General features: G+C 41.9%; 1 protein-coding gene across 1 annotated transcript in view; it reads left to right on the top strand.

Annotated features, from left to right (window-relative positions):
- LOC138300118 (fish-egg lectin-like) overlaps positions 1-26,290 on the top strand; it is a 50,823-nt gene that overhangs the window by 6,971 nt on the left and 17,562 nt on the right. Inside the window, exon 2 of the mRNA XM_069239037.1 lies at positions 4,793-5,032. Within this exon, the coding sequence (XP_069095138.1) occupies positions 4,793-5,032 (240 nt within the window). The remainder of the gene's footprint in view (positions 1-4,792; positions 5,033-26,290) is intronic.

Here is a 26,290-nt window from a genome sequence, read left to right as displayed (position 1 = left end):
CAACACCTCATATTTATTTTTCTGCCCAGGCTATGTTCACCAGAGGAAGAAATGGATACTGCCCCTGCACAGGAAGCTGGGCACTAGGAGGTACCTGGAGGCATTTAGGATTCCAATGGCCAACAGCTCTAAACTGGTGGTATTTGCTGTTACAAGATGCCTCATGTCTGTTTGGATCTGGTGATCCAAGTCTCTCAAAGCAAGTGAACAGGAAATGTTGTAATCCTGTGTACACTTATGTGGTTGGGCTCAGTTGAGGTATTCCCCCAACACGCCCAATGGTCACTTATGAAAAAATGTGGTATGCTAGACATAAGGTGAGGAGCCTAAATGGAAAGTTTATTTTTTTAGTGTCCCACTTTTATAGTGTCCATGTCCTCCGGGTTTAAAAGGGTTGATAACATGGGCTCCTATGTAGTTTCCTGCACTTTATTGCAAAATTTGCACAGGTTTTTAATAATATGCTACATTATAATATGCCTATATTGCAAAAATTGCACAGATTTTTGTATAGCCGTCATGAGGATTAGTGGATGCTCTGCTTGTAATAATTATTAATTATAGCATATTGTGTACATCTCTGATGGGTGACTTGTACAGATTTTAGGTATATTGATATGCTGACCTTTTGTGTTTTTATGCGTTCTTCAGCTAAACCTATAGGCTTGTACAGTTGGTTAGAAGTCTGGCTTCATGCCTTGTATGTAATGATGTTTACCCTATCACATAATGCTAATAACACTGATGTTTGAATTGTATGGCTTTTATGTACAGTGAGTTGCTGGTTTTATCATGCCTTCCTGTGTACTTTTATGATCCTTGGAAATCCAAATAAAGTTATTATGAATGAATGAAAAAATGAAACTTGCAATGTCATCAATATGCTAGTTAGTTCACACTCCTGAGAACTTGGATAACTATAGAGCTGTACTCTCCTAAACCATCTTGTGTGACAATCTAGGTCGATCTTCCCTGAGCCCCAACATTTATCTATCCACCTGAGCCCTCTATATGTCTAACTCTAGCAAGGGCCCTGTGTCTAAGTGCAGGATCCCCACTGATTCAATCTCCTGTATGCCCTTTTTTGTTCCTATCTCCACTTAGCACATTGTTTGTCTACCATTTATGAATCCTCTTGTGTATCTGAAGAACTAATTTAGAATTGAGCACAGCAGGAAAACCACCTGCACTGGTTCTCCAACCCTGTCAAATCCATGGTTCCTCCACCATATTTAGAATGTGGGAGAGGTGTCAGGCATGTACTGGTGCAACTGTGGGATTTTCCAGTGAAAATGTCTGCCCTGGTTTTCAGTCTACCACTCGATCTTCAGATCATAGTGAAGATCATATATTACCACTGAGAGTGATCAGTGTTGCTGTAATTCTATTATAGCACAGAATATTCCATGAGAAGAGAGTCAGTACTCAATTTAGAGTGCTTACTATTTTCACTACCATCAGGCTATATCTAATTTTGTTAACTCCTGTATGTTGACATAACATCTGCCTAACATAAAACATAAAACGAGAGGTAAAAACCCAAGATGCCTCAAAGCACCTCAAAGCTCCTTGTATGGGACAGTGAGGAAATGAAACCTCAGCCCACAGTTTGTACCTCAGGCTGCCTAGAGTTCTTAAAAGTTATGTGTGCTACCAATAACATAATGGAAGAGGAATATACATGTTTACCTCCTCAACGCTTTTTGATTGTATTCAAAAGTGTGGGGCAGTCGCTACTGCACACTGATACCAAACTGGGGATCCACTCTCCATCATTTGTGACACTTAAAATGTTTTTAATGTGTATTTAAGTGTGCCCTCACTCACTCATGAATTTCTGTCTAGAAGGTGTAATCAGTTGGGCTCACCATTGTATTAATGCCTTCTTGGAAACCCTGTCATATGTCGTATCCCTTTAGATGCAAGCAATTCACTGCACTGTGGTAAATATAGAGAATAAGGTTGCTTAAGCCTGGAAATCATAATCTGTTATTGTTCAAAAAATAATTGCCTATATTTGTTCATTGTGAAAAATAAAATACTGTGATGAACATAGTCTCACCTCATATACTTACTGATAATCATAATATCTCATGGACATTCAGATATTGATGGTGGAGACTCCCTTTCTTGAAGCCCATTCCAATTTAGGCAGCAGCCGAAGGTGCATCTTAAAGAACAGCTTTATGACATAATATTGACCACAAAAATATTTTGGTACAAAAAATCTGTTGTTGAAATATCAAGTATACATGTATACAAGGTATTATAAAAAAGAGTGCAATGTCTGCTACCAAGATAGTGGTGTAAAATATCTACATTATACCAGCAAATATGTGCATTTGAGTGCATTTATCATTATCTTAAGTTAAATGTTAAATTATTTCTTTAAAAAAATATATAATAATTATCTACTGGTGTTCGCCAGTAGGTAGTTATATTTAGGACCATGTTTCCCTAGAAAAAGAGTTTTTTTGACTTGCCTATTTCTATGCATCGCTTGACGAATCTTCACAAAATATTCCAAAAAAAGTGTGCTGGTGATTCTTGTTGTGCATGGAAAGTTTCCAGGTGATCTGTCAAGCAGGGGCCGACAAAAAGGGGAGGTAAAAAAACATGTGTTTCTCATGTTAATTCCCATAGGAGTTTTGAATACGACTACAGCCCAAACTGCTGGACAGAATTGCACCAAATTTGGCAGAAAGGTAGACTTTGTTATGCAGATTGTGCTTTAGTTATTTGGGGTTGATCCATTCAGTAGTTTTTGAGCTATTAAAGTAATTTGTATATATAGGGCAGTGCATGCTCCCTGACGAATTTGCAAATCATAAGAGCTCATGCAGAGACCTGCAGAGCTGTGAGTGTCTGCAAACACTTCAAACTAAGAAGTGTTGCCAGCCATCTTGGGACTCGGATTCAGCCAAGTCCCAGAAAAAAGTGGAAAAAAAAGAGGCCAGGGTAGTGACAACCTGACTCCTTAGCACTTGTGCTGGGGCCCCAGAGGGACCCCACCAGGGCAAAAAAGCACTTTGTTTTAAAAAGAAATTGCCACAAATTTGCTATTACGTCAGAAATTCACTGCAAATGTAAAAAAAAAACACAAGAGGAGGGGGGCATATGGGGCTGCTCTCCTAGGGCATTTATTTTGCACCTGGGACCGCCACCACTCCGGGGCTTTGATCAAAATGAATGCAGGGGGGGCACACGGCTCCCTGCAACCTAGGGGACTGGCACCTCCCAAGGGCTGACCCTCCTCCCCTACAGCCCCTGGGACTGCTACAATAAAAAAATGAAGGGGGTCCATCAGCTCTGGGGCTCCCACCTGCTCGGGGCTACTTCACACTGGAGGGGGACACAGGGCCCCCCTGTAGGGGCCAATGATGACCCTGGGGACCACCACCTCTCAAGGCTGGCTCCTGCTATGTCTATGTCCCAGTGTGCCCACCTCCAGGTCATAGCTGTTTGCTCTGACTTGGTGGAGGCTTTGACAGCTGCCGCCAAGTCCGAACAAACACTTCGCTTTCTGCAAGTGAGAGCTGTCAAACAGGTCACACTTGCAGAAAGTGGAGTTTTCCACTGTTTCCCTGCTTGCAAACATGAGTGCTGGGAAACAGATGAAAACAGTGCTCCTGCAAGCAGGGAGCTGCTATTTAAAGCAGCTCCCTACTTGTGGAAGCAGTCTCATAATGGGATGGAAGAGAGAGAGAGATTGTTTTTGCAATGGTCTCTCCATGCAATTACTTCAAAGCGTCAAACTAGCAAGATGTTTGGCGCAGATGGTATACTTACATTTTTATGGACAGCAGGCCAGGGTAATTTCTGACCTAAGGGTAAAGCTCTTGGACTGTCAGTAGGTTGAAGGTTCAAATCCTAGTATATCATGACAATATGTCTGTTATTTTTCTACTGTTTTGACGGTTAAACATTCCTAGTAATGAAACACTGAAGTCTTTTTCCACTCAGAATATGGAGGTTGAATGTCATAGCTAAGTCTAGACATTGGACAGTAAGGAGTCACCTCTGACCTAGTGGGTAAGGTCTCAGATATGCACATTGAAGTTTAAGAGTTCCAACCTAGGTGAGTCTGTGGTAATTTTCTGCTTTAGTTTCTTTTCAACTATAAATATTTATTTAAGTTACAAACTGAAAGGTGATTTTTAATTGACAAAAATATTTTCCTTTTCAATTTGTCCGGGAATGTCTAATTCTAAGTATATCAATCATCAAAGCCTAAAAAACTCTACCTCTCTGTCTCTCTCTCTCTCTCTCTCAATTTCTCGCTGTGAAATCTTTCTCTAAATCACTCTCTCTTTTAATCTCTCACTTTCTCTCAATGTCTCTGGGTTGTGTGGTTATAGGAGGTTTGCCACATTTGGGCAAAGGCCGTGCGCGGCAGTGGTTGGATTAATGTATAGTAATGAAAATTACTTTACATTACAAAAACATAGAAATTCACTGAACAAACCAAACGTTACACAATGTTATAGTTAGGAAACAGAATTAAAAAGAACATAGAAATTCATTTAAAGACCAAAGTTTACGGGGACATTATAGTTAGTCTCACAATTTAAGTGTACAAAACCATAGAAATTCACCTGTTATAGTTAGAGAACCGGTAGTGGCTGACTTGAAATGGTCATCCTTGAAACTTTCATGAACATTAAACTCAATCAAAGATCTTTCACAAACGAGTAACAAGGGTGAATTGATAAATGGCATGCAGAAATCTTCCAATAAAATCAGTACCACTGACCTTGTGTAAAACCTTTGTCTCTTGCACTCTCCCCTCTAGGTCAAACTGTTCAGCTGAACTGTGATCAGGTGCCCGGGGCACTCAAGCAGATCGATGCTGGCAACGGACAGGTGGTCGGAGTGAATGCAAACGAGAACATTTATACCCTCTACAGTGGCCGCTGGACGCAGATCCCCGGTTCTCTCTCACACATCTCAGTGGGCCCTGGTGGACTCTGGGGCGTGAACAGAAACAACAACATCTACAAACTTGTGGGCGCAGACTGGGTGCAGACTGATGGTAGGTATAAGACAAGCTTACTGCTAGTGAATGAATTAATAAATTAACTTGAGTGGCTGCTTCACATATCTCTATAACCTGCAATGCCTCAACCCACTTCCTTATATGAAGGGAAGCAGACCAGTCCGAAAAGGTAAAGTCTCAGGCTTTTATGCAAAGAAAGGAATGTCCCAAAGTTGTATACAAACAGCTTCATGAATTATAATATTGAAGGCATTGAGAACTGACCAGAAATGAGAGAAAATAGCCAGCACAGTGTGTAGTTCCTGATACAAGTCCCTTGTTTGAGCAACAATACATTTTAATTCTAGTCTATATCCCTTGCTGTATTCTCTGCTACAGACGAAGTCACAAAACCAATGGTTTTAACACCAAAGACACAAGTATGCTAGTAATTATGAAGTAATGCAGACCATTTCTGACAACAGGCAGTAGCTCCAGGGGTCGCATTAAAAAGAATTTTGGAAAATCCCAATGCTGATTCTGGACATTAAAGAGCTTGTTCACACAGGATGTTGTAGGAAAAGTAAGTGATCTGTACCATAAAATGGTACAAGCAGCACAGTGGTATGCCTCCAGTTGTGCCATTGTGATCTTGAGGATCGGGCAGAGGTCAGCAAGCCAGCTAGAAATTACCTTCTTGTGTACTGCCAACTTCATGCCCGCACTTAGATAGCATTACCGAGTGCCTTTTATGAATACATCTCAGAACTTTATGGAACATCTATCCTGCCTATTACATTTTCTGTCCTTAGTCAGGGTTAGTTAGTGCACTAAAGATGTTCCTGCTCTGTGACCTTGTTGGCACAAGTCCTCTTTTTCTTTAGTCCCGCTGTCTGCAATAACACCCCTTCTCGAAATGGAGATATGGAGTCCTACCTGCCCTTTCTATGGGCGAGCGCAAAGCGCTGAATCCATTCGGTAATCTCTTTTTGGGCTTCAAACCACGCCCATGTCATGTCAGTCACTTACATTGGTTCGTGGGCTTGCATTTTCAAATCCGCTTGCTTTCATTTGTGAAAGGCATGCATACATCATGCCTTTTCCAGTGTTTAGCCCACCTACACAGCACCGGTAAACTACTAAAAACATAAGAGGCTCGATGTTGTCAGCCTGGGGTCCGGCCTACTTTATCTGTTTTTTTTCCACGCGATCGCGCTGCATTTTACATAGTGCTGCGTTTTTTTCTCTTTACGACGCTAATAGCTCTAACTCGAGCAAATGCAAGACCCGTTGCATTGAAAATGCTTGTTACTTTCTCTCGTTGATATCCCTACAGTAGTGACGTGTCGTGCACCAGAGAGGTGGGTTATATCTTGTGCTTCGTCTTCCCAGGAGGACTTTTGTAGGGTACTTGCAAAAGTCTCCTCTGCCCACCCCTGCTCACTGTAAGCAAATAATCTTTTATTTGCATGATTAATTAAAACCATTGCAATAAAGTAAAAATTAGAAAGAAAGAATTCTGTTAGACAAATTAATCCGCCATGAATAAAATCCATTTTACAATTCAACATTATGTCAAAAGTCAATCTTATTCATACTAAAAACGTACCAGCAACATCAATAAAAAGGTTATCAAAATAAAATCTACTTTTAGCAGCTTCATTATTGAAATGAAAGTGCCACAGGATCATAATGACCGCTGTGGAGCACAAGGCGGGAGCAAAGCCCACATTGAACAGTTAGCAGGGCGAAGAACAAAGCCAGCAGCGTCTAATACATTACACAGCTAACAAGTGAAAGCAGTCGAGAATAGCGCCAGTTGTATAAATGCAAGCGCTTTATAACTTACAGTAACCTATGCAATTTAGCAGAGGGGCAGTGAACTGTTGGATTGTAATTTCTGTTCGGTAATGCTCAAGAATCGTACAAGGCGGCAGCCCAGCTGGGTGTCTCCACCAGCAAAACATGCTTTCACTGCCGCCATGTTCTTTTTCCCGGTGAATTAAAGAGGGGCCTCGAGTAGTCTGTGTTCCTCTCTGAGTTCTCCACATATACATATCAAGTGCAGCACATCCTCTATCGCTGCCCCGGAGTCGGCAGCTGATAAATGCCTGAGTGTGTTTCCGTGAAGGAAGATGAGGCAAAGCAGGAAGGATGCCGAGCTGGTGCTGGATATATTTGTCTTTAAGTTTCATAGTGAATCCGGCTCCTAATTGGGATTATGGAGCAGCATTAAGGTAGCTCTGCAAAGTGAACCATCCATGTGCCCTTCCTGCCAATACTGCTTTGTCTTCTACTACAGAGACCCTTTTGACGGCTTTATTGACGAGCTTTTTAAAGCTGCTATATGTCCCCTAGGTATCCCAGAGATCCCAAAGGCCCAGGACCACCACTGACTCTTGTAGGTATCCGTTTGCTGCACCTGTGTCTCTGCCCAATGGTTCATCCCATAAGTGAGCATTTAAAGACCCAGACTCGGCCCTCTTGCTCTTATACCAGCTTTGACGTAAGCGCCCCTGAGTGCAAACTGTTGTGACTGCATGCCAAATTCTAGTCTTATTTGCGCTGGTGGGATATAATTTGGTAGATTGAAAATCCTCCGCAGAGCTTTAGTTATTCTGCCATTCAGTGTGCTAGCGTCCCTCCCCCTCATGCATTTGCTCCCGTGGGTGATAGCTGGGATGAGTTTGGTCTGTATCACCCGAAAGAGCGGGTAAGCCTTGGGCCGAACCTACCCATCCTAGGAGCGTGAGAGTTGCAATGGTCCAGGTCATTTCATAAGCCTGACAAGTCTGCTCACTGTAGTCAAACTGCAGTTGCCTCAGAGGGATTGGTCAGACCCTCCCACTGCCACACAGAGCCCGCTGGGCTTAGCAGACACCAGGAAATGCACCAAATAGCTGCAATGTGTAATTTCACAGCTTGATGCACTCAGCCTGTCAATTTCTTAAAGTGCCTATTCTAGGAGTCGCCTCTACCCATGGGTGAAAGTTCACCTGCCTTCCTGACTGACCGCTGACTGCTTCGACTCATGTGCATGTGTTCGTATATTATAAAGGCTACTTGTGTGATTTGTGGATTTCTCACCACAATGAAAACACTATCACTCTCTCAATGCCGGTGTTTGCCCCACGGTGATTGCTGTTTTCTTTTGTGTCTTTTTAGAGGAGAGTGCCCCCCCATACATCTTCTCCCCTTCCCAACCTGTTGACAGGCATTTCACCACCTACAACTGTAATGCTATTTAATTATGCGCTGCAGTGAAAACTGTCTATCTGCAGAAAGAACGCTGCACCTACTAGTGCCTGGGTAGAGGAGCAGAAACTGGAAAACATTTGGAAAGTGACCTGAAAATAGTAGTTCACACACCTTTAGGGTAACTGAATGACAATGATGTTTCATAAACCTTCAGGGAAAATCAGAAAGTGTGTATACTGACATCATGCACTGTCTCTAAGGTAGTGGATTGCTCTGCTGTGTAATTGAGAGTGACAAATAACCTGATTCAATTGTAGCAACCTGAGCACTAGTCCAGGCACCCTGAGATGCCCTCTGGCCACGAGCCATGGTGAATAGCTGCAGCCTGTATGAACGCCAGTGGTCACCCTGAGAGCCTGGCAAATCGAGAAGGGCTATGCAGTATCCGAGCAACAGCCCAGGCAGGTTGGTGTATTTAAATCATAGTAATAGAATGACCCTGGACTAATTGAGGCGCCATTTTCATCCATTAGCCGCACTCTGACATTTTTAAGCAGCAATCCAATCCGATAAATATTGGTAATGTCGTAGCATACAATGCAGACTCTGGGATCAATTCCGATGCTATTTTTGTTTTTAGCCTTGTATTGTATTTAAAGGTGGCTAGATTTCTCCTTGCAGGATTTATGTTTGTCTGTTGTGTATATCGTTTTCCATTCCAGGTAAACAATTGTATTATCACCACTCACTTGATTTGCTGCTGCAGAGAGGGTTTGGTCCTGGGTACTGTGGCATGTTTTTAAGGGTTAAAATGTACCATCAGGCCCAGTATCAGGATGCTTGTAAAACCTTATGTCTTTTTAGTCAATAGGTTTGAAAATTCCTAGCAGATCCTCCTACGACGAGTCAGGCTCACTTGCTACTCTTCCCCACTTGCATGAAATTTACTCTAAGGATGCTTTTGCATCCCACTTCGACCCTGAAGCCAGGCCATGGTTGCCTGCTACTGAATAAGGCAGGGTAAGGCAGACTAAGGCAGATTGTCTACGTACCACATGCACTCATGGGTCTAGAGAATTGACATGTAAAAATAATAATCAGATGATTCCAGTTGCCATCTTGGAACAAACAATTGGTGTCTAATAATGGTTCTGGTCTCAAAAAACTGGTAGACTTTTATTTCTTTTTTCTGCTAGACACGAGGTTGATTGTCTAAAAAACCCATAGGTCACAACTTGTGTTGACTTTGCTGTATCGCAATCATACCACAGGGCCACAGGTGTTGCGACGGAGTTGGATGTCACGGATGTCAGTGATACAGCACTCAGGACTCACACTGTGGTGGGATTTCAGAGATGCCGCGGCATAATCGGGCCTGCGGCGTGAGTTGCAATCGTTGCACTGAGCGGGGACCACGGCCTTGGTGCAGGCAGCAGCACAGAGTCGGACAATGCACTGGTTCTGAAGTCGCTCTGGAGTTGAGGCATTTAGTTTCTTCTGTGTCACACTAGAACTCATTCCCAGGGGTCCGGGAACTGGATTTGGCGCCACTGGGCGAGTCATGACTCTCAGGAAGAGTGCCCAGGTGCCGGCAGATGAAGCCTTTGATGTCTCTGAGACTTCCAACAGAAGGCAAGCTCAGTCCAAGACCTTGGAGAACCTTTTTGAAGCAGGATTTAGGAAGCACAGACCAGTCCTTTCACTCCCAGGCCAGAAGCAGCAAGCAGCAGGCCAGCACAGCAAAGCAACAGGCAGAGTGACAGTCCCTCCTATGGCTTCTAGGTCTTCTTCCTGGCAGAATGCCCTCAGTCCAGAAGTGTTCTTTAGTTATGGTCTCAGCGGTCAAATACTTTGTACTCAGTTCTGCCTTTGAAGTAGGCAAACTTCAAAGGAAAGTCTTGGAAGTGCACAAGACCCTGCCTTTCCTGCCCTGATCCTAGAGACTCTCCAGGGGGTTGGCGATTGCTTTGTGTAAGGACAGGCACAGCCCTATTCAGGCCTACTAGTACCATTTGATTTACAGACCCCGGTCACACATAGTGCACATTACTAGGGACTTACTGGTAAATCAAATATGCCAATTATGGGTAAACCAATCACCAGTACTATTTAGACAGAACACACTTGCACTTTAGCACTGGTCAGCAGTGTTAAAGTGCACAAAGTCCTAAAGTCAGCAAAAACAAAATGAAGCACAGGTCCAAAACAGGAGGTCAAAAGCAAAAGGCTTGGGGATAAACCGCAAAAAGTGCCAGTTCCAACAAGGATTAAATGCATCTTTGAAAGACATCTGTCCTTCACCATATGTGGAATAACATTTTGTTGAGTAGAGCTTTTACTTAGAATCTGTTCAGCTAAAAAGTGGGGTTTTGTCAGTCAGAATGTGCATATATTCCACTGTTTGTATCTCACATGACATCTATGTTGCATCACTTAATCAAGGGCCACAGGGCTTTGTGTAATTTGTAGATATTCAAGTGTGTGCCTGTGTTTAGTGCTTTGTCTCCCTTACAGTCTTAAGTGGCTGGACCTTCCTATAGTTTACTTGCCATATTATCCAGAAATAAGATAGAGATTTCTGTATACCTCTAGATAATGTCACAATTAAAGCAGTGGTGCCGGATCAATTTTCAAAGTGGGGTTGTTGCATCAGTGTCACACTATAAAGGTGTGACACTGATAACATGTAGAACGAATTGTAACATGAAGCACGAATATAGCACATAAATCAGGCCCATTTGGCATGAGAGTGGTAAGGGTGTGCTGTGTAGATGGTGTTGCATTTGGGAGCACACTGTTGCAAATATATTACTAAAACATGGACTGATAGCACACTGTCATTAACAGACATCACACTGTCCATTAAATGGTCACTAAATTTGCACAGACATACAGTGTTATGGATAAAACTATATTGCACCCAAACAATGTGTGGAAACTGAGTTTCAGCAAACGTTTATCATTTGCGCATCATTAGGTGTCTTGATTTGATCCATTGATAATCTTTGTTTACATCATACTTTAGAATGACAAAAAACTTGCTTTATTTGTGCTTTCCTAACTGCTGATATATTATGAAATATTTATACAGTTCATTTACAGATATTGAAATGTTGTTCTATATTAGAAAAAAATGACACTCTACAATGTTTCCTTTCACACTCCCTATACAATATTTTCACACAATTTACTTCACAAAATTCTCTCATGTTGCAGTCAGGGAAAGTAAACACTAATCTCTATGTTGAAAGAAAAAGCAGCAGTTTGTCAGAGACATAACCTGACATTTGACCTCTGTCTTTTAAGCACACCAACTATGAGGAGATAAAAACTCACCAATTCAATTTCTGAGTTCCAGCGTGGTTATTTTTTGGGTGCTGCAGCTCCTCTGCACTCCTACGTCCAGCACCTTTGAGTTAAATAGACACTGCATAGATTTGTGAGATCTGTCAAAGCTTTTGCTTAGAAACTCTACAGTTTCAGGATGGATGTTGCTCAGTGAAAAATGCATACCTTCAGGTTTTACTTGCCCTTGATTCCAGAGTGAACTATCCCCTAACAAAAGGATCGGGAAGGGGATACTGCAAGAGGATGTTTATGGAAACTTATCAGACCAAGGCCCAGATTTATACTTTTTTATCGCCGCATTTGCATCTTTTTTTGACGCAAAAGTGGCGCAAACTTACAAACTTACAAAATATAATTGCATTTTGTAAGTTTGCGCTGCTTTTGCGTCAAAAAGTGACGCAAATGCAGCGCTAAAGAAGTATAAATATGTGCCTAAATGTTTTATAGGCCAGGTTGCATTACAGTGCAGTGTTTGTACATCGGAGAGGTTACCAGGCCAGGTTGCATTACAGTGCGGTGTTTGTACATCGGAGAGGTTACCTGGGCAGGTATCTGTCAAATATTACATGTATCAGTCAGGCACAGCATAGACTGTCTGGTTGCAAGTGTTTACAGAAATCCAGCCTCAGTAATAATCATGAGGCAGGATTTGTTCCGTGAATCCTTGCAGCTACAAATGAAGACGGAGACAGGGGTATTCAATGCAGAGGTTACTTCTGTATTCTTAAAATGTCTTTAGGGAAAGTCTTGAAGGAAAAAGAAGGGCCACTTTAGGAAAGGCACATCAGAGGGAGCCTGAAGAGGTCCATAGGATTGACATATGCAGCTGTTATTTGTACAGTGGACATCTTCCAATGTGTGTATGTTTACCAACTGATACATGTAGGCAGTTCCCTATGATCATACCGTAGCCTTATCTGGGGGTAAACTGCCTTCAATGGAGCAAACATGAAATACTTGTAAATGCTTAGCTCGGCAAACATTTCATGACTCCTGTGTAATGGTGGCAAAATCTATGAAAATATTTTTGTCCAGCTGATGCTTCTGATTTTTGTCCAGCCAATACCCATGGGTCCAACACATTTCACCGAGATAACCCTTTTGATAACCTCATGTGTGTGAAATTACTCCAAGTACAACTCCAGATAACGTCTTACATTGAGTCCAACATTATGAACCTATGTTTAAAATCTTTACATGACCAAGTCTATCAGTGAGCACCACAAGATGTACAAGAACTTCATAAGATTTCGCAACAACACTTCCAGCAAACACAGACATGGATGTTCTTGAGTTAAAATAATCCATAACTTACCCTTGTCTCTCCATCCACTTATGCTGTGAGCCTTTGACCTTCCTTGCAACATATTTTCTTAAATATTTTACTTCCACTGTAAACAGTAAAATCCTGAAAATATCCAAACATATCTTTGTTTCTCTCAAATGTTGTTGGATTCATATCCGATGCTCTACATTTTACAAGTCCCAATATTCTCACTGTGGTTAATCAGACATAACATTTTTAGACGAGTCAAAAGTTGCCAAAGATACTTTGCCAACTAAAATGTTACACATTTGCTTCCCTTCCTGTTTTCCGCCCACTACGGTGTGCACTAAATCATAACCATTACAAAAATTCCTGATTACAACTTTATAAAAGCCATCTTTTAACTCATCAACATAATCTATAAATGTGTTTTAAATCCCTCCACTTGACCTCGACAAAGACCTTTTAAAAAAACTGGTCATGCATTCTGCACCAGTTTACTAACTGACAAACAGGGCACCCTTTTGATGTTGGCTGAATGTGAAACAAGCATTGGCAATGCTACTAGCGGTTGCATGACAGAACCACGCATGGCATTACCACGCATGTCTTTCCAATGGAGTCAATACAACACATGCATCTTTGCCACGCATGCCTTTAACTAGACAACTTTTACCATGCATGCCTTTACAATTAAAAGTTTGTTGTAAAGGCATGGATAGTAAAAGGCATCCACATGGTAAAAATTTAAGAGGTAAGTATAATCCATATATATATATATATATATATATATATGTATATATATAAACATATATAGATATATATACATATATATAAGTATAAGTATAAGTATAATCCATATATATATATATATATATATATATATATATATATATATATATATATATATATATACATATATATATATATAGATTATACTTACCTCTTAAATGTTTACCATGCGTAAGCCTTTTACCAAATTTTAATTGTAAAGGCATGCATGGTAAAAGTTGTCTTGTTAAAGGCGTGCGTGGCAAAGATGCATGTGTTGTATTGACTCCATTGTAAAGACATGAGTGGTAATGCCATGCGTGGTTCTGCATGGTAAAAGTTGTCTTGTTAAAGGCATGCGTGGCAAAGATGCATGTGTTGTATTGACTCCATAGTAAAGACATGCATGGTTCTGTCATGCAATCGCTAGTAGCATTGCCAATGCTTGTGTAATGCCATCGCCACTTGAAAGTTTTAGTTAGGACATAGTTTCTATAGAAAAAGCAGTTTTTTGCTAGCCTATAACTTTGGCGCCGCTTGATGAATCTTAACAAAATGTTCCAAAACAAATTGACAGCCATGTGAGCTGCTGTCTGGAAAGTTTTGGGCAGATCCATCAAGCGGGGGCCGAGATAAAGGGGGTGAAATTTAGACCAGTTCAATGTTAATTACTGTAGGAAAAACTGAACAGCGATAGCACAAAAACCACTGGATGGAATTACACATTTGGCAGAAATGTAGCTCTTGGTCCAGAAAGAGCCCTTTTTAGGATGAACGTGCAAGCTCTCTGGCCTGTTGTACTCTATCTCCAGGCTTTTAACTACGCTCACCACTATCACTCATTCATGGAGTTGCCTTTCAAAAATTCTTCCTTGTGGCGGTTTTATTACCACCTTGGCCATCAACCCAGACACATGAATAATTGCACTTTTGCTGATATGTTTGACTGAGAGCAAACCTCTTTTTCCAATTTGTGTCTCTCTTACACGCTCATGCTCATGGAGGCGATGGCGCTTTGAATCTGCTCGCTTGTGTCAACTGTTATACTGTTCATTTTCAATTTATAGCTAGAGAAGTCCAGTTAGGAATTTACAATGCTAATAACTCTAACTCAAGCACACGCGAGACCCATTGCATTGCAAATGCTTGTTTGCTATTTGGTGTAAATCCATTCAGTAGTTTTTGAGAAATTTAAGGAAATCCACATTTGTACATTTAGGGACGCAGAGGATTCATGACCACCTCCCGATTTCGTGCTGAGATCTGATTGGCTGGCAACACTCAAAAAGGAAGTGTTGGCAGCCATCTTGGGACTTGACTGAAGCCGAGTCCCAGATAGAAAGAATAAAAAATACAAAAGGGGGAAGGGTAGGAACACCCTGACCCCTGAGCTCTGGTGCTGGGGTTCCAAAGGGACCCTCACATGGGTAAAAAGCATTTTTTACATTTTTTTGCCATGAAATAATGCTGGGGTGCGATCCTGCAGTAAAAATAAAGAAATAAAATGTGTGGGCTCTTGTGTTTTAACATAAGCCCCTGGGTGGGTCAGGTCCCACTTTGTGGGGGGGACTGCCTGGCCCTCCCATAGTTCAGGGGACCACCACCTCCGTGGAGAAAAATATGAAATTTGTGCAGGTGGCTGCGCAGCCTCCCCGTGCCCTGGGCACCACCATCACCTGGGGCAAAATGCATTTATAATGTGAGGGTCATCCCCTCTACAGCCCTGGGGACCACCACCTCCCCAGGGTGGTATATTAAAATATGTGAGATGGCCGCACAGCCCACCCCTACACCACGGGGACCACTCCTCCCTCAGGCAGTTAACCATTATGGGTCGAGCTATATTAGAAATAATTATTGGAGGTCTGTTTCAGACCTCCTGTAGCCCCAGGACCACTACATCCCCGGGGCTATACTTGTTGAGGGGGGGTGTTAACTCTTCCATCAAATCAGGGGGACAGCTATGGGTACCTGCTTCGCCCCCGCTATGCAAATTTGCATATGGACTGGTGGGAGGAGCAGGTAATCTGGAGTGAGTTCCACTCAGAATGGGAGGATTACATTATTCACTGGAGTAGATACATTGATGATCTTTTTTATAATATGGAAAGATACACAAGAAAGTGCAGAAAAGTTTGTTAGTAAGATCTCTTAGAACACCCTCAATTTGAAATTCATAAGTATAATCCATCCAACTGAGGTCCAATTCCTTTATTTAACAGTGTATGTAAGAGATAATAAATTGCACACAAAACTGTATAGAAAACCTACTTCAAGTAACACACTTTTACATGCTAGTAGTTTTCAACCCAAAAAATGGATTTATAGCATTCTGCATGGAGAAACACTTAGAGTGAGATGTCACTGCGGTGAGAAGGTAGAGGAAGGACATGCCTTTCAAGAGCTACCCATGACGTTTTTGTAAAGGGGTTACCCTGATAATTGTATTGATGAAGCAGTTCACAAGGTGAAAGTAAAACCATGAGATACCATTTTGTTCGGTCAGAAAAAGAATAAATGGATTAAATTTGATTCCAGTAATAGATTTAGGAACAATCATAGTAAGCAAGTAGGGGCAATATGCTCCATTTTGAATAAACATTGGCACTTAATTAAGAACGACCCAGTGATAGGCAATTTGGTTCCAGTTAGATTGGGTATAACTTTCAAGAGTGCAAGTTCTATGAGAGACTCTTTAATTAAAAGTAGCCCTGAGATTGCTAGAAAGGAAAAACAAAGGGATCAGTCAACATCCAGGTTTTATGAAATGTGGAAAGTGTAAGGCTTGTATCTATGAAAGGAACACTGCAGAGTAGAGCTCTGCACTCATATACAGAAAATACAAAATTAAGGTAGTATATCATTTCTAAGACCAATTATGTAATATATGTGCTACAATGCTCATGTATTCTAATGTACATAGGCAGTACTATAAGGTCTGTGCAAAAGAGAATACTCCAACATGTGTGTGCCATCAGGAATAACGATCAGATGTACCCAGTAGCCTGACACTTTGAGACATGTCACCATGGGAACTTTGAGGGACTGGTATATTATGTGATTGATTCCTTGTCTGTCAGCACAAGTGGAGGTGACAGGGAAAGGGCCCTTAGAAGAATGGAATCAAGGTACATAGTAGAACTTAATACGAAGAGCCCCTCTGGTTGACTAGTGAAGAATATCTTCACGCACATTTATAGTGAGAAGCTTGCATGCACACAAGACCTCATGAGGGATAGTTTCAATAAAGTGCTCTTATTATTAGTAACTGTATTGTTTTATTTTTTTATATTAAGATAGCTTATAGTTTCACTAGTTAGGTAATTTTGTCTTTAGTATAGGTGTTATGTTTAGGTGCACAAGCTGGGAAGTAGTTAAAAGTGATTCAGAGAATACATTAATTTTGTGATAGGAATGTACTTGTGTATATAAATATATGCTTAGCTCCTTCCGCACTATTAGGTATATGTAATGTGGTCATCTACTGTAATTTTGTTACCATAGGAAGAGTACATACAGGATATTTAGCCCACTTGGGCGTGACTGTCAACTACATGTATATTTAACCTCTTAGCGTTGTTATCATTTCTTGTTATATCAAATAACACATTTTTAGCATGAAGATGAAAGAAATTTAAGTCACAGGAATCCAGTTAAATGTAAAGCAGATGATAAAGTTGATTTCAAGTAAGCGTTAAGGAAGAGAGACAACATGTTCCTTATGGTAGCAATAACAATGGTTTTAATGTAATGATTTAAGTAATACAGGATAAACCATAAAGATCACAGAGGATTAATGATTAATGCAATATAAATATAAGTACTGTCACATCTGTTTTCTTTTGTAAATAGTAGATATTTATCGGCACAGTCACTTTAAGCCTTTTCACAGTTTCATTGTGTAAATCACAGGTTATGTGTATGTGTTAAAGGGTGACAAGATCTATCCCTTTTTGTCAGGGATCAAGGTTGCGGCGGCGACCAAAACCCGTTTGACAGTAGGGACTGAAAAAAGACTTTTCTGAGCATGAAGAAATGCGTTGGAACATTTGTGTACAAAAAACAAAGGATTTGGGACAATATTACGAAATGCGCTGACTTAGTTTGCACTCTGGGTTGGAGCACAGCAGCTCTCGGTGAACTTGGTAACAGGAATATATATATATATATATATATATATATATATATATAACACTTAATACACACATATATATATATATATATATATATATATATATATATATATATATATATATAAAACACGTAATACTTACCTGTAAACCTTAACTACGCATAAGCCTTTACCATTCATGCCTTTACATAAATAAATCACTTAATACTTACCTGTAAATTTTTCACCATGCATATGTCTTTACCATTCATGCCTTTGCAATGAAATCTTTGTAAAGGCATGCGTGGTAAAGGCATATGCGTGGTAATGGATTGATGGTAATAATAATGTGTGGTTTTTAACATGTTGTAATGGCTGTTTCCCCCACTTGCTCTGGCTTATCATTGAAAGTGCATCTTCAGTCACTGATGAATTTAGGCACTTAAGCCATCACACAGATAGCATGTCATCCACTCATCCACCCACTTGCCTACTCCTCTGTACTTTTCTGAACTCGTTTTCGATGAACTTAGAGCTTTGTGCACTATATCACTGCCAACCAGTGCTAAAGTGTGTGTGCTCACATCTTAAAAAGGGTAACATTGTTTTCTCCCCATTTGGCTTTTTTAATTTACTTGTAAGTCCCTAGTAAAGTGGTACTACATGTGCCTATGGCCTGAAAAATTAAATGCTACTAGAGGGCCTGCAGCACTGATTGTGCCACCCACTTCAGTAGCCATTCAAACATCTCAGGCCTGCTTTTGGACCCTGTGCATGCTGTTTTGAACTACCATATCAACCTGGCAAAATAAACCTTTTGCCAGGCCCAAACCATCCTTTTTATACATACGTCACATGGGGTTTCTTGTTGGCTAGGGTATGCACCTAAGCCAGGCAGAGGACACCAGTTTAGTTAGGGGACGTAAGTTACATACCAAAGATAAACTGTGCTCACCAACTCGTAGCTTGGCACAGAGCAGGCAGGCAGGCTTATCATCAGAGTGCACAATACAGCAACACAATGGATACACCACAAAAGAGACTACATACAGAATTATATCAAAATATATAACTTTATTATCTTGTACCTAAAATCAGACCAAAACAACATGAACCATACATTTTGTGCACACTGTGCAGTTACTGAGATGGTACCCTTTATCCTTAAACAAGGGAAATATCAAAATGACATATATCATAAAATTATTGCATGTAATGCCAGTAAATTAGAAAAAAAAGCACATAATAACCAATTATCACCATAAGCACATAGGTCACAGCGCACTTGCGCTCCTACTAAACGTTATATGGTTATCAGGTTTCCCAATGTAGGCACAGAAGTGTCTGTGCACCTACTACTTGTAATATGGTAATCCACAGTTTTCTTAATGAAGCAAGTTGTTAGTGGTGATTCAATGTCTCGCCTGGGGGCCTATTTCGAGGTTCTGCACTGTGCTGCCCACAACAGACTAAGTGCCCCCCAAGCATTCATTTTCTCAAGTTGAGGCCAGAATCTTGCCCCCTAATTGTTGGCGAACCTGGAGCCCTCCGTGGCCACTGGGTGGCATCTTCTGGGAAGAAAGCAGCCCACCTGTGGAGGTAGTGTGGGACGGCTATATGGCGTTAATAATGGGCCCCAGCCCTTTCACACTCCACTCGCAGTACCTGAGAGGAACACCCATGGGGGGGACTCTAGACAAGTTGTAGCACAGCTCCAGGCCTCTCTGTTGGACCCTGCTGCATCAGGTGTTCTCGGCAGGGGCCTCTGATGGGAGGATCGGAGCTGGGAGCCCTCTTGCGGCAGGAAAGCGTAGGCGCCGTTGACGTCACCACCACACCCCCAGCCTGGCGTTGAGTTTCCTCTGGATACATATCCTCATTGCACAGACTGATCATTGGGGGTGGCGGTGTGAAGAAATGCACTGAGTCCCCTGGCTGCAGGGCTCTCCCTGGGCAGAGCATCACGCTCTCACAGAGAGGAGCAATTACACAAGTAGAACAGCGTGATGAGCTGCAACATAGCACCGTGCTCGGTCCCCAGCAGCACCAGCTAGCAATCTGGAATGCTCCCTCAAAGTGGAGCACTGGCATTCGAAAGATGGTGCGATGAGCTGCAAATGAGCACCGTGCTGAAACCCCAGCAGCCCCAGCTGGCAATGAGGCAGATTCCTAGGTCTTGGATGTTCCTAAGACCTCAGGGAGAACAAGGAGCAAGCCAACAAGCCCTTGGAGAACATTGGGGAAAAATGTGAGGCGCAGGAAGGCAGGCCAGCACAAGTCTAAATGCACGGTGGCAGTCTCTCCAGCAGCCTAATAAGCTGCAGGCCAGCACAACAAAGCAAGTGGTTCAAATAGTGTTTCCGCCTGGCAGTACAGCAGTTCTCTGGCAATGTGATACATACCATACAGAGCCAGCAGTGCCTGGGTACAAGACCCACGGAGTGTCTAAAATCATGGGGTCACAGCCTCAGTACTTTATAGTAAAAAATGTCTTTAATGAAGGGGTGAGTTCAAAGGAGCCTTCATAAGTGCACAACAATTCCTTTCAGTCCAGCCCTGGCTCCAGACGACCAGTAAGTGGTAAATCAGCCCTTTGTGTGAGGACAGGCCACAACCTATTGACATGTGTTAGCCATCACTCCCTCCCAGCCCAGGAAGACTATTAGTATGCAGATGAGTGGAGATGTATCCCATGTCACACCCAGCCCTTCCTCTGTTGTGCCTGTCTAGAAAATATGTAAGTGTAGGTGTCACCCAGCCCTAGACGTGTAGTGAACACAGGCTATAAGCACAAGAGGTATAAGCACCGAGAAATGCCCACTTTCTAAAATGCAAAAAGAACAGATGATGGACAGAATGGAGAGCAAATCAAACATTCACCCCCAGTCACAAAGATCTGGGTTTAATCCATCGTTTTTTTGCTCACCACACCACCCCAGTTTGGACACAGCCATATGCAAATCGGTCTTGACCCTGTTCCTCATGAGAACAGTCCAGCCCGAACTGCCAAGCCAGGTCCTCCCTGGACCAGAAACAAGCATCCTAGGACCAGTTTCAGGGTATCACCCTTCATCAGCTAGGCTAGCTTGAATCCAGTGGTGCAGTGAGCACGGGACCCACGTCTGGGCATACCCTTCCCACTTGGGGCAACAAATGCAAAAAGAACAGATGATGGATGGAATGCAGAGCAAATCAGACATTCACCCCCACTCCCAAAGATCTGGGTTTAATCCATAGTTTTTTTGCTTACCACACCAACCCAGTTTGGACCCAGCCATATGCAAAAATCAGTCTTGACCCTGTTCCTCATGGGAACAGTCCAGCCCGAACTGCCAAGCCAGGTCCTCCCTGGACCAGAAACAAGCATCCTTGGACCAGTTTCAGGGTATCACCCTTCATCAGCTGGGCTAGATTGAATCCAGTGGTGCAGTGAGCAAGGTACCCACGTCTGGGCATACCCTACCCACTTGGGGCAACAAATGCAAAAAGAACAGATGATGGACGGAATGCAGAGCAAATCAAACATTCACCCCCACTCACAAAGATCTGGGTTTAATCCATCGTTTTTTTGCTCACCACACCACCTCAGTTACAACCCAGCCATATACAAATCAGTTTTGACCCTGTTCCTCATGGGAACAGTCCAGCCCGAACTGCCAAGCCAGGTCCTCCCTGGACCAGAAACAAGCATCCTAGGACCAGTTTCAGGGTATCACCCTTCATCAGCTAGGCTAGCTTGAATCCAGTGGTGCAGTGAGCACGGGACCCACGTCTGGGCATACCCTTCGCACTTGGGGCAACAAATGCAAAAAGAACAGATGATGGACGGAATGCAGAGCAAATCAAACATTCACCCCCAGTCACAAAGATCTGGGTTTAATCCATTGTTTATTTGCTCACCACACCACCCCAGTTTGCATTTCTAAAAAAGTAATGTAAAATCCAATTACACCAGTAAGTAGGATTTGTCACTACTATTCTAAACATACCAAACATGACAAAGCTACTGTTTCTGATCAGGAATTACCACTTAAAGGGAATAAGAGAATTCCCAATGCTAACCTATGAGAGGAGCAGGCCTCATAGTAATGAAAAATGACTTTAGGAGGTTGTCATAACCAGGACATGTAAAACATAAAAGTACATGGCCTGCCTTTTACTTACATAGCACCCTGCCCTAAGGACTACTTAAGGCCTACCGTAGGGGTGACATGTGTATGAAAAGGGGAGTCTAAGGCTTGGCAAGTAGTTTTAAATGCCAAGTTAAAGTGTCAGTAAACTGCACACACATGTACTGCAGTAGCAGGCCTGAGACAGGTTTGAAAGGCTACTCCTGTGGGTGTTACCATCAGTGCTGCAGGACCACTAATAGCATTTAACATACAGGCCCTGAGTATGTGGTATACCACTTTACAAGGGGCTTACAAGTAAATCAAATACAGTGTAATACCAATCCACCCTTAAATACATTTAGCATGTTTTTTTCACAAATTAGACCTACTGCCTATGTTGTACCTTTTGGTAATACACAGATCAGACCTATGTCAACTGACATTAAGGCCAATATTTATACTTTGTTAGTGCTGCATTTGAGTCATTTTGTGACGCAAAAGTGGAGTGAACTTACAAAATATAATTGTATTTTGTAAGTTTGCTCTGCTTTGGCATCAAAAACTGCCACAAATGCAGCACTAAAACAGTATAAATATGGGCCTAAGTTTCCCTTTGAACCCATCAAGCTTAGTGCCTTTGTCATTAGCTTGTCACTATAACCATCTTAGGTCTGTTCATTGAGCACATGTTTTTCCACAAGAATACAATCAAGCATGCAGTCATAAAATTACAAATGCACACAATTACATTTGCCAAAACAATACACAAACGCTCACACAAGTGTCTAACAAATACTCTCACACTGCAAGTCTACCCCAAGGATTTGTAAAAGGGTGTAAACAATATCAAAATCTGTGCCTACTCTAGTAAATTGTGAGATTGAATGTAAGAAAATATCTGTTTTCAGGCTTTAACACTGTATAATACCAATCCACCTTTACATGCCTATTGCTTTTAACACCTTCGCTTGGGAGCCAAGGACATAACCATTACATCCTGCACCAGGCCCATGGGTAGCGCTCCCCCCATGAGCCTTCCACCTATCCCCCCATGGCAGGGATGGAAGGGGAATCTCTTCCCCTTCCACCCCGGCCTCCCCACCACCCCTAGTGACACCTGATGATGTCAGTGCGCAATTGCGTGCTGATCTCATCAGAGGCTGCCCCCATCGTGAGAAATGCTAAGCATTTCTCTTCCAATTGGGGGTGGGGACGGCAGAGAGGCATCAAAGGAAAGGAAAGGCCTTTCCTTTTCTTTGATGTCTTTCTGAGCTTTTCTGCAGCCCGATCGTAAAGCGAATTCCCTTTGTTTGCCTACTTTTCAGAAATCTTTAGGTGCCTGGTATCCAGCATTGGTTTCACATCCATTTCTGTCACAAACTGCTAGAAGTCAGAAAGCACAAAAAAATGTAAAAATGGGGTACGTTCCAGAAAAATTCCACATGAATAATATTGATGTGTTTTATGTGTTTTTACTGGTGTTGAGGTTTATCTGCTGTTGCAAAGTAATACAATCGAGGATAAAGTTGACAGCTCTTTTATCAGTGCAGCACAGCATTTGCTTTCAGCAAGGCAGCTAAAAGAGAAATGAATAAACATTCGACATTCTAATAGGGAACCATGGCGACAGTTCCTCAGTTGAACATAAACAACAATAGCTAATTGAATGTAAGCTCATTACATCACACTTTCCCCCTTAAAATACAGAAGGACAGAAAATAACTTTGACAAGTAATATCGTAACAGATATCGATGAAATCTCCATATTTGTTGGGAGAATGTTCCTACTCCTGTTCTTTGCCTCTAGGCCACTGAAGCACACACATGCTCACTACAGCCATTACCCTGCTGACTTGCCACTTCACCCTCATTTTGCTGTCCCAAAACTTCATTTCCACCAACACTCTGTTGTGTCCTTCAACTCCAGTGTCCACTCTACTGTCCTCATCACCAGAAGCATTCACAACTCCCCCCTTTGATACAATTTTGTCAACCTTTTGAAAAAATCTGTCATTTTCATCACCTCTCTGCACACAATCCATCTGATCAAAATTTGACATATTTTTGCATTTAGTAACCCTTCTAACATTCCACACTTTAGAATCTTGTGTAACAACGCTATTAGTAAACACCTTAATGATCTTCATCGTCTTGCCATACTTGGGCTCATTTTGTGGAGTATACCAGCTTTGTGAATCCTCACCCAATCTTCCACAACAGACATGGGTTATTTAACATTCCATTTGACACCATACCACTCTTTAGTCTCCCTCTGTTTCTCTTCCACACTCCTGCTCATACTATCCCATTGTACTCTCATCTGCTATTACCACGTCTTTTCCAGAACCGCCATGGGAACAACTTGGAAATAGGATCTCTTCCTTTAAGTAACTAGAATAGACTAACGTCTGCAAGATGATGAGGTGTAATATGGGACATTCACAATTTTCCCTTAACACATTCCTCCATTGACAATCACTCTTATGTGCCTCAACCACATAATCCTTTAAAACACAGTTGATTTTCTCTACTAATCCATTTCTGAAAGGTTCATATAATGTGGTAGTGACATACTATATTGCACACTGTTTGAGAAAACTCTCCACTTCTCTCAACTTTAGTTTCACTATCCATAATTAAAACATTAGGACATCCTTCTCTAACTAAAGCCTCCTTAAACTCAATTACTACTTGAGTGGTGATTTAACAAATTTTACTTCTGGCCACTTGGAGTGATGATCTATCATCACTAACGCAAACCTAGCTTCTTGAGGTAAAGAAGAAAATGGATCAGAAATGTCAAAGGATATTTTTCTCCACAGGAATGTTGGCTATGCAACAGGTTTCAAAGGTGAAAGGGTAACCTTCAAGATTTTCTCACCATTAACACATTGATCACAGTCTTACTTCCCTGTCTGCCATCATGGTCTGATAAGCCTCTTCATAGTAGATATGGCACTATTCTCCCCACAAGCCAGAAAGAAAATCACTTTTTGCATATCAAATGGAGGAACACGCTTCTTGACTTCTTTGACTAATTATCCACCTTCCACGTTCATTTCTCGTGAAACCTTCCAAAATGGTAATAACTCTGGAGATACTTTCCATTACACAATTCCTTACCTGTTGCCATTACATATCCCTTGTTTCACTCCCTACCCACTTCTTCTCTGTAATGGCATCACAATTTCCCTGCAACTACATCTTTTATGGTAGCAATCATATCTGTTTTACTCACACATACATTCATATCCTCCAACCGGCAGGGTAGTCTTGATAGGCAATCAGTCATTACGCTGCACTTTCCAGAAACAAATTCAGCTTTAAAACAATACACTTGTAGCCTTGTAGTTAATCTGGCAATGCGTGCTGTGGCGTTCCACACCCCCACTATGTTCACCAGTGGTATGTGATCTGTCCTTGATGTGAATCGACTTCCCCACACATAGTTTCTGAAATGTTCAAGAGCCCACATGCAAGCCCACAACTCTTTTCCAATCATGCATACCTCCTTTCAGGTCCTGGATGCTAAAGCTACATTTCACTCTTCTTTACCACGTCTCTGTGATAACACACAATCAACTACAAATATGGTAGTTTCCACAGTAATGATACATTCTTTGTTTAAATGAAAGGCTTCAACTGAGGTGCTTTCACAATATCTTTCTTAACTTACTGAAATGCATGTTGCTGTTTTTCAAACCAACAAATTCCACATTTTTCCTTGTCAATTCCCTTGAATGTTTTGTTTTGGTGGCAAAATTCCTAATGAATTTGCTATAATACTCACACAACCTTGTGAATGAGAGGACTTGCTTGCTATTTTCCTGTGCAGGAGCACTGACGATAGTATCTACAATAGATTTCTTGGGCACAACTTGGTTACCAGGCAAAGAATGTCCTAAATAATCCATGGAATTGCGGAACAATTTGCATTGGATCTCTTTAGAGTCAGACCATGTTTTTCAAGCCCTCCACATACTCCATTAATATGTTCTATATATTCTTGTTCATACTTTGGAAACATCAAAATATAATCTTGGAAAAACTTCACAAAGTTGTCAACATCCTTGAAAACATAAAATGTAGCCCTTTGGAACACAGACCTCCATTACCGCTACCTCCTTCCTGGAGGGCTGGAAACACACTGAAGTGAGGCCCCTCCTGAAAAAAAAATCACAGACACAGCCAAACTGAAGAACTACTGGCCCATCTCTCTGCTCCCCTGCCCGACAAAAGTCCTCAAGAAAGTGATCAACTAGCAACTCACCCAACACCTAGAAGACCAAAGCCTCCTGGACCCCTCCCAATCTGGATTTTGAGTTACCTATAGCACTGAGATAGCCCTGAATGCAGCCACAGATGACATCTGATCCCTGCCTGACCATGAGGAAACAGCTGCCCTCATCCTTCTGGACCTGTCTGCCGCGTTTGACACCGTCTCCCACCACATCCTAATCAACAGACTCCACCACATTGGGATTCAAGGAATTACTCTCAATGGGTCG

This window comes from Pleurodeles waltl, chromosome 6, assembly GCF_031143425.1.
Source record: "Pleurodeles waltl isolate 20211129_DDA chromosome 6, aPleWal1.hap1.20221129, whole genome shotgun sequence".
Taxonomy (NCBI): Eukaryota; Metazoa; Chordata; class Amphibia; order Caudata; family Salamandridae; genus Pleurodeles; species Pleurodeles waltl.
Note: the sequence above shows the minus strand (reverse complement) of the source record. Positions and strands in the feature narration are given on the sequence as shown.